Below are 9,506 nucleotides of genomic sequence, written 5' to 3'. Positions count from 1 at the left end.
CCCCCCCCCGCGCCTCATTTCCGCGCTGGCTGCTCCGTCCGCGCGCCGCGCGGAATTTGCCCGTTATAGCGGGGACAAAAATATTCCGCCCGGTCGTGTATAAAGCGGCCGCTTGCGTTTTCCGCTTTTGTGCCACTTGGCTCGAGCGCCGCTAAACCGCTGCGATATATATATATAAAAAATATATATATCGAGAGAGAGAGAGAGAGAGAGAATCTTGCGAGCATAAAAACGAAAAATCAATCATCCGCAGTGCGAGCAGAATGTGGCTCTAGTCTGCTCGTAAAATTTATGATAGCGTTTTGCATGAAATAAAATGGACACCCAGTACACACATGATGAATAGATACGATAAAGAAAGGGCTGCGCGGATGTTAATTCTTCGAATGACTGTATATTAAATAAAGTTTCTCCGAGGGGGAAACCGCTGACCAAGATCTTGTACACCAATGCCCAGTGGGCATTACTTTAACTTGTTATCTTATTTACCTTGTTTTATTTTATCTTTATAATGCCCCAGCGTGGCCTAATGCCTAGTAATGCCCGGTAATGCCGCAAATCCGTATACCACAATGCCCTCAGCGGTTTACCCCTCGGTCAACGCCGAGGGGGAAACCGCTGACCGAAATCTTGTACACTGATGCCCGGTGGGCATTACTTTATCTTATTAACTTATCTTATTTTATCTTTATAACGTCCAGCAAGGGGGGGGGGGCTAATGCCCAAACTAATGCCTAGTAATGTCCAGTAATTCCGCAAATCTGTAAATACCCTCAGCGGTTTTCCCCTCGACTTTCTTCATGTCGGTCCTTTTTTTTTTTTCTTTCAGACCATCGTTAGTGACGTTAAGTTACGATGGCACATGAAACGTTTATTAAACGCAGTTAACGTAAAAGTTAGTATGCCACTTTTATATCACTTTGCATTTAATACACCATCATGTGTTTACTGGATACTGTTTTTTTTTTTAAATTTATTATGTACTTTGCAACTTTTTTAACTTGAAATTGCAACCTGACCGCCCATTGGAATCTGCGAATTTACTTGTGCAAATTTGTCTTCCCTCCCTAATTAGACGAGAGACCCAGAGGGTTGGGATGCCACTTCGTTGATTATTGGCTTTTTTTAATAAAATCGCGACCAGAAGAGCTAAGGTTCTGCCTCTGACTCACGCGGTGTCTACGACGAGATTTCAAGACGTAAGATTTAGGAAATCGGCCAATTACAGTCGAGTATTCTCCTCACATTCGACTGGGATTGATTAATTTCTGAATGATCTTACGTCTTAAAGCCTCATCGTAGACGCCGCATAAGACAGACGCGGTTTTATATTAGCCGTATAAATTTGATCTTGAATATTGCGCTCTCTTAATATCACTGGTCTCAAGGATAAATTTTCTTCTATTTACGTAGCTGTCCGGCGGTAAAGGTCAGATCATAAACTTGGGTGCTGGTTTCGACACCCTTTACTGGAGACTCAGGGAGGCCAGGAACAGCCCTGCGAATTTCGTGGAGCTCGACTTTCCCAGCATAACCGCGAAGAAATGTTACCACATCAAGAAGCACAAGCAATTAATCGATATGCTGAACACCGAAGGTATTCTATCGTACGATACTCGGTCGCGTCCGCCCTTGCGACCTTTGCGTTCTCTCATTACGCGCGCAACTGTGCGATTATTTCAGACGGAGAAATCCGATTCTCGACCACGGACCTGCACGCCGCGAATTATCATCTGGTTGGTACAGATCTGCGACACATAGCGGAGCTAAATAACAAATTGACCCAAGCCGAAGTCAATTTCAATTTACCCACCATGTTCCTCGCAGAATGTGTTCTAGTATACGTAGACGCTGGCGCGACCTCGTCACTCTTGAAGTGGCTAGCGGGCAAGTTTCCGAACAGCCTCTTCGTCAGCTACGAACAGGTGAACATGAAGGACAAGTTCGGCCAGGTCATGTTGTCGAATCTACGCAGCCGTGGCTGTTTATTGGCGGGCGTGGAGGATTGCGAGGCGTTAGAGACTCAGCAGAGACGGTAAGGTGGCAATCCCCACGGCGTAGCCCCGTCGTTTCCGAACCGGCGACCGGGCGAGTAATTGGACCGTTTGCAACTGTTGCAGCTTCACCATAAACAATTGGGAGGGCACGAGCGCGTGGACGATGGTGGACGTTTATGATTCACTGCCTGAAATTGATCGTAGTCGAATCGAGCACATAGAGATGCTGGACGAGCGAGAGCTCCTCACCCAGCTGCTCCAGCACTACTGCATCGCCGTCGCTTGGAACGGACAAACGTTTAAAAATCTGTCTATAGCACAGGGTTAGGTATTACCGCCTGACCCCTTCTCTCTATGTCTCTCTCGCGAGTTACTCCAGGTAATGACGTCACGTAATTCGGGCTCGACGGGCCCGCGTAAGTTACGTAACGCCCCGGTCGACAGCAGGAGATTAACGTTTCTCAGATTGCGCTTAAGTACATCCCGAAACTAATCGACGAGTTGAAATAGTCCACGAGGGTGTAGTAGCCTCGAGTTGAAATGCTTCTAACTTTTTCGTCTACGGAAACGTCGTAATGATTTTTATATAAGCTGTACTTGTTCGTTCCTTGCCAAGCGCGTAATTGTACGCGTTGCGAGCCGTTTAACGAGATAGCTGCAACGAGAACGAGAGAGAGAGAGAGATAGGATCGCGATGACCGAATCGCGCGAGATCCGTAGGCGGCTAGCTAGGCATCGACGGCGGTCGGACAAGCACTGGCATCCTTTCGCAGACGATATTTCCAGTCATCCTAATTTATGTGCGACATATCTGACTTATGTGTTAATGGTAAACGATTCTACCTGCGAAGACCGTCTCGCTCTTCAATGCAGATTCATGTATAAAGTTTTACGGTCGTTATTATAATTATAGATTGCTATTGTTATATAGTCGCGGCTGAACGGCGCGACGCGGTGCGCAGAGTAATTTATTATACCTATTGTACGAGACATCATTGAGGATCAAACGGTTCAACTTATTACGTCTTTACCACCTCGCTTGTTATCCGTGTACAGGCACACCTCGTTTTGCCGCGCAATTTTTCCAACAGCATGCTCACTTCGTACTTCTGTGTCACATTTTTTTTAGCGATAAAATATTTTTTAACTAAGCCGTGTACCTACACATGTTTTTTTAGACAGTGCTGACACTTAATATGCCACGGTGTGGTGTAAGCATAACTTTTATATGCACTGGGAAATCAAATTCTTGTGTTTCGCTTCGTTGCGATGATCTGGAACCGAACCCGCAGTATCCTTCGAGGTATGCCTGTATAATCTCTTCATTTTAATAAGTGGACGTTGCAGAGTCCGCGCTGGTTGCGAAGGATAATTTCATACATACGAAGTTTTGCAAAAATCTCCTCTTTTTATCTGCATTCTTCTACGATTTTCGCGCGTTGGGAACGCGCTCTCACTCAGGTGGGGACAAGTTTGAAGGGAAAGAGGCTGGAAAGATGTGTAGAAGGTACAGCTAAAAAGGCGCGAGTCTATATTTTTAACCTTTGACCGCAAATACAAAGCTATTTTTCTGAAAAAGAGAAAAAAATCAGTCGTACATAGAACTTCGATTCTACGAAAGTCTTAATATATATATTACGATATATTTGAGATACGATGTAAAATTATTCCTTGCGCGCGCGACCCGATCCTTGTGTGCATGCGTGTGTGTGTGTGCGTGCGCGTGCGAGAGTGCGTGCTATATGTTAGAGATTACGATTTATTGAGCCGTGATAAGGCGATTAGTATTACGATGTAAGCGATCAGTTTCGTACAGGCGCGTGTCTTGCGAGCCGCGCGGAAATATATATAGTATATACATAAATGAGTGATTACTTAAAATAATAAATGTGTGCAACGAAAGTAAGACTTTAAGTGTCGAGCGTGGTACTCTTGCGAAGGAATCAACGCGCGACCGGATACCACGCCTTTGCGAGCATCAGCCTGAAAGAGAATCGGCGAGACGCGTTCGTGATTAATTTCATTCGCTCGCTCGTAGAGACATTGATAACTCGTAACATTTGCTTGCATCGAACTGCGAAATTAAAGGAAGGAGAGACGCGCGCCGATGTTCTTCGATATAAAAAAATCCGACCGTTTTTTACGTTTTATCATACCGGAGACGCTTATGCTAGCACAGTATTCCGCTTCTTTTCAACACCAAGTGCGACAAAGTATGTTGCACTCAAATCAGGTCACGTGTCGACACACGATAGCGAGGGATCGAGACAAAGATTTATTTTCATATTGAGGAATATCAGGGTGACGCATGTGTATTCAGTCTATAAGGATAATACGAGGAGATATCATGAGCTTTTACGAGAGACACTCGAGTCATCCCTTTTGTAGGTACAAAGTGCGTAAAGCGCTCGCGGAGCGGAGCCCGGAGACGCTGTCGTCGCGAGGCGCAAAACGGAGATTCGCGACCGCCGAGATTGTTTATCGAGCATCAGCGTAAGGGGCATTGATCGCGTTTCTGGAGTCCGACGGCCTACCCGAATTGGAATAGTTCTGCAGCGACCTCGTATCTCGGTGCGGTACCTTTCACTTCGGCGATCTCGCGCTCAGCCAGCGTGCGACGCCGGCTCTCCGGGGTTCCGCCGACGAGCGAATCTCTATTAATCACCACGTTCTGTCTTGCGTGTATTTCCCGACACCGTTTCTTTCCGACACCTTTAGCGTTTACGCGAGCAACGGTAACTTATTAGACTTAAGAGAGACGACGAGGATGCGACGCGGATCTCCACCGGCGACCGCGCGGATCCGCGGAAGGATGTACGGGTGTGTGGTTCTTGGGTCTCTTGCCCCTTCGACGAGTAAAATTATACATACCTGGAGTAACGAACACAGTATAAGAAAAAAAAAAGATAGTCAGATGTTCTATTTTTCTCAGAAGTTACGAAAAATTGCAGCCATTGTTACGATATCTATCGACGTTCGTAGGTAAACCCCCTGCCTCCGCCTCCCCTCGCCCGTCATGTCGCCTTTGCACTTGTAGAGGAATAATCGAGACCCCACCTTTCGCGTTAGTTTCGTGTCACGTGTAAGTCATTCGAGGTAAAGTTTGCTGATTTATTCGAGCGCTCTCGTTCATGTGTTCAAGTCGGCTTCGAGTTTGAGAATCAAAGCCTTCCCGGGAAGCGAAAGACCAGCAGCTCCTTCGAGACGTCGCGTCGTCGTGAGAATTCGAGCAAAGCACTGCCACTGTGAAAATTGAGTGGGATCTTGAAACTCAGTGAATTTGCCATTTTCACGCGCACCTGTCGGCTCTTTGAAACGAAAAAAGCGATTGCGACAAATCCGTTTAAGTTTCTAATCTTTGTACAGTAAGATCTTTTCTCTAGGAATTTTTAGGAGTATGATATAAACTAAATTTTGTATCAGTCACACATTTAAGTTAGGCTGATATAATCGCTGCATTTTAATCGCACATTGCGATCAATAGCTGTGTTCCGCAAAAAGTAAAAAAGAAATCTGAGATGCGAGCAAGTCGATCACATCTTTTCCCTATATTGCTAAATTAGAAGCTTTACATTGTTTACTTTCAATAGACAACGAATTTTTCACCTTGTCACAATTATTGCCTAAAGAAGAGCCGCGTATATTTAAGAAGCTTGTTTTACTTAGCTCATTACTTTGTTACATCGTAACGTAGTCACATCGCACAGGATAGAATTATCGTGATTCGCGAGCAATGAAAAAGTTGAGCGAGTACGTAAAGAATTAAACGGGACTGCGAGAACTCGAGAATACAAAGGTAATTTGATTCTCAAGCTTGAGTAATGCGATAACGTTGTGCGAACAGTGCGCGCCGCTTCATGTTTCTTCGTCTCGATTTCATTCTACATTATATTAATAATCTTATGTACAGATGTTGTACACTTTGAAAAAGAATAAGATATGGAAATCTATATATATATAAATATATATATGGACATTCAGTGTGCTTCCACTGTCATTATGAACTGATAAAATACGATGGAAAAATTGTGCATCTTTGTATTCGCATAATTGTGATATATTGTTAAATTGTGCATTTAACGATTAGAAAAAGCGAGCGATCAGTTATCACAATTGATTGTAGTTTCCTGTTTGATACATTTCTTTCACGTGTCTCATGCTAAGGAGTTTCTTTAAGTGGGAAAAGAGAGCAGCTACGATAATATTAAATTATATGAAATATTTTTAAATGTATAAGATTATATATGTATATGCGGTAAAACACTTCTCCCATTTAAAGTCTTTCATTTCATTTATTGTTTAAAAAACGACTTAACAACGGTGTGATCTATGAAAATTATTTTTATTATTTTAACGAAATTGGTGGATTATATAAAATGAATAAACAGCATCTAAGAAAGGAAAAACGTCAAATAGATCATATTATTTGTATAGCTGTACATCTGGAATCGCTGTTTCGTGTAAAGAGGTATTAAAAATACATAATTTTCTATATATATATCTTTAGACACACCTTATGCTTTACACCTTAAATTTAATGTTTGCATTGCTACTGCGTATTCCATTCGTAGTTTCCACGAAAAATACATTCGGTCATGAAGTAACTTTACATTATTTACATGCTTTTTATTCTAAAAATTGTGAAAAGAAATAATGAAATATTCAACTTTCTCCTCACCACGGAGAAAGCAATTTCCATTATGTCTAGCGCGATAAACTCAAGATTGGACAAGGTGTCTTACGGGACAACCGTGTCTTAGAAGCCCAGCGGATTTAATTGTACTGTGCCGCCGACGTCGCACACGTTCTTCGAGATTTTACTCAATTTACTAAATATGTCCAATTGCTTGCTCGAACTGACCTGCTGTAGATTGTATGCAGCGCGATTCGATACCTGTAACAACAAATTGCATTAAGCAATCGTGTCTAGCAATTACAAGACAAATTGTGTATTCGCATTATTGCTAGCAGGATCAAGTAATATTTATATAATATGACAAAAATGAGTCAACTATTCCTAAATTATTCCTAGTCAATCGTCTCAAAAATATATTTTTTCGATTAAATACATGTGTATTTATTCATTAGATTTAGGAAATTGTAATCAACGATTATAGTAAGTGCACTCGATAGCCGTAATATTTATTGATCTTGCTAGAATTTTAATAAAGAATAACATATTCGTACCTCCGCGCACCAAGTTTGTGCCATTAACAACTCGTGTTCTGCGCTAGGCAGATTCTTGTTCAACGACATAGTCGCCCTACTTAGGACAACTGCCATCGTATACGTGTCGAAAGCAGCTTGCGTAATCCTGTTGAGGATAAATTGTTCGTCTATGATGCCTCGTCCGTACTTAATAAGACCGGACTCAATAACTTGGCCAAAGTTCTCCACGCTCTGCAATTATACATATATTTTTTTAATACAAATTTATTCAATAGGAAAAATTGCAGCTCACGTTCAAATTGTTATTCTCACCTTCGAGCAAAGCGCGGCGCTCTCGGCCAATGACGGATGTACCAAATTCCCAAAGGTAGGCGCAGAGTTCAAGCCAATTGCCCTGGTGGCTCGCTTAGTGGCCTCCTCGACGATCAATCCTAAATTCCCTGTAGGATTCTTGAAGGCCTTCTGCAACTCCTTCAAATGGCTTCCGGCGTATTGGATACCAGTGAGCGCCACGAACAAACGCAAAATGTCGTTCGTCCCTTCGAAGATTGGGAATATACGCAGATCGCGCATCACGCGTTCTAGACCGGTCTCGGTCATGAAACCCATTCCTCCCAAGGTCTGGATAGCTTCGTTGCACACCCACCACGCGGACTCGGACCCGAAACACTGAAAAAGGAGTTGTAGCGTGTAATAAATTCGCAGTCTACTGAAACTAGAACTATTGCGTCCACATTTCCATACGATATTCGTAATGCAAAATAAAAATTAATCGCTGGAGAATAGAATTGGTTAGATGAAATAATAAAGAGGACTTGACTGGTTTTAATTGTTTCAGTTTACGAACTTTATCTTGCTGTCGAAAGTACGAGATTTTTCGTAGACTACAGAATCCTTACAACTCGAAAATCATAATATGTAAGTTTAGATAGATTTCCTTCATTAGTTTCTATGAAAAATCTGAAATGTCCGTGTACTTATTTATTAGAATTTCATATAAGGCATTAATAGAGCAATAGAAGTGTCACCTTCGAAATAGCCGCTTCCAGATGATAGTCTTGGCTCCCTTTATCCATGTTACCGGAAATCATGTACGCGAGGGACTCGGTGACATAGTGCAGCATAGACATGCGCCCCAATTTCTCTTGTATCGCGCCGTAATTGTCCAAAGTGCGGCCGAACTGCACGCGTTGCGTCGCGTGATCCACAGCCTTGCTGATGCAGTAACGCATCGTGCCGGAAAGAGCCGCAGACATGCCGAATCTACCGTTGTTCAAAATGTTCATCGCAACCTGAAGTCGAATAAAGCGAGCGTACAGTCGAGCAGCATCGAAAATAATTTTACGCAAATAATCGTAAATATTTCGCCAAGTTTCACGCGAGCTTCAGACAAAATCTTATTAAACACAATACAAATATTGCAACGTGAATCATGTATTAGCCGCAAGTGGATATCAGATACATTATTTATATTTATATTAACGATGTTTGGGATATTTGCAGGGCGCGGAAAAGTGAGAAGCCAAGTGTCTCGGTGAAGTTTTACCTTAAAACCTTCGCCCTCTTTGCCGAGAACGTTCTCCGCCGGGATTTTAACATCCTCGAAGAAGATCGCGGCCGTGTTGCTGCACTTGATGCCCATCTTCTTCTCGGGCGGTCCACTGGTGACGCCGCCGAATCCCCTTTCCACGACGAAAGCGGTCACTTTATCCCTGGTCACTCCCGTTCTCGAATCCTTGACGGGCACCTGCGCGAACACGGTCATGATTTCGGCGATGCCGCCGTTCGATATCCAGATCTTGCTGCCGTTGAGCACGTAGTGCGACCCATCCGCCGATTTAATAGCGCGCGAGCGTATCGAGCCGGCGTCGGAGCCGGAGCTCGGTTCCGTCAGGCAGAAAGCGGCGTATTTGCCACCGCTGACTTGGGGCAGGTACTTGGCCTTCTGTTCTGGCGTGCCGTACAAAAGTATACCCTGTGAATGTTTATAGTAACACATTATAATCATGTCAATGATATTAACAATACTCGACCGTCATGTATAAATAATAGAAAGGCCTGTTGCGATCATGCTGGATCTCTTGGTGCCTAATTTTTCAACACTACGCGCCGACAACTTTTTCGATCTTAAAATACAGTATTGAGCTAAAGTCATAATAGCATACCTAATTAAATTGTCGATCAATTTAATAATGATGCTAATGAAGCATCCTTTAGAAATAATCTATAAATTATCTATTGTGAAAGATATTTCCTCAGACAGGACTCGAGCCTGGATCTCCCGAAAATATTAGAAAGCATCAAGAACCGGCAAGGCCGTAAAGGCCTGTGTCCACGATG

General features: G+C 43.2%; 2 protein-coding genes across 2 annotated transcripts in view; one reads left to right on the top strand and one right to left on the bottom strand.

The window, feature by feature from the left end:
* Positions 1-4,961, top strand: part of LOC105562927 (leucine carboxyl methyltransferase 1) — a 6,892-nt gene extending 1,931 nt beyond the window's left edge. Inside the window, exons 2-4 of the mRNA XM_012014113.1 lie at positions 1,414-1,597; positions 1,684-2,035; positions 2,121-4,961. Coding sequence (XP_011869503.1) covers positions 1,414-1,597; positions 1,684-2,035; positions 2,121-2,325 — 741 coding nt within the window. The 3' untranslated portion in view covers positions 2,326-4,961. The remainder of the gene's footprint in view (positions 1-1,413; positions 1,598-1,683; positions 2,036-2,120) is intronic.
* Positions 4,962-6,389: 1,428 nt separating this feature from the next.
* LOC105562928 (very long-chain specific acyl-CoA dehydrogenase, mitochondrial) overlaps positions 6,390-9,506 on the bottom strand; it is a 5,985-nt gene continuing 2,868 nt past the window's right edge. Inside the window, exons 4-8 of the mRNA XM_012014114.1 lie at positions 8,713-9,141; positions 8,195-8,458; positions 7,479-7,835; positions 7,185-7,397; positions 6,390-6,891 (exon numbers count right to left, since the gene is read on the bottom strand). Coding sequence (XP_011869504.1) covers positions 6,754-6,891; positions 7,185-7,397; positions 7,479-7,835; positions 8,195-8,458; positions 8,713-9,141 — 1,401 coding nt within the window. The 3' untranslated portion in view covers positions 6,390-6,753. The remainder of the gene's footprint in view (positions 6,892-7,184; positions 7,398-7,478; positions 7,836-8,194; positions 8,459-8,712; positions 9,142-9,506) is intronic.

Source organism: Vollenhovia emeryi, unplaced genomic scaffold, assembly GCF_000949405.1.
Source record: "Vollenhovia emeryi isolate VEMERY1.0 unplaced genomic scaffold, V.emery_V1.0 DF939182.1, whole genome shotgun sequence".
NCBI lineage: Eukaryota > Metazoa > Arthropoda > Insecta > Hymenoptera > Formicidae > Vollenhovia > Vollenhovia emeryi.
This window is presented reverse-complemented; position numbering and strand designations above follow the sequence as displayed.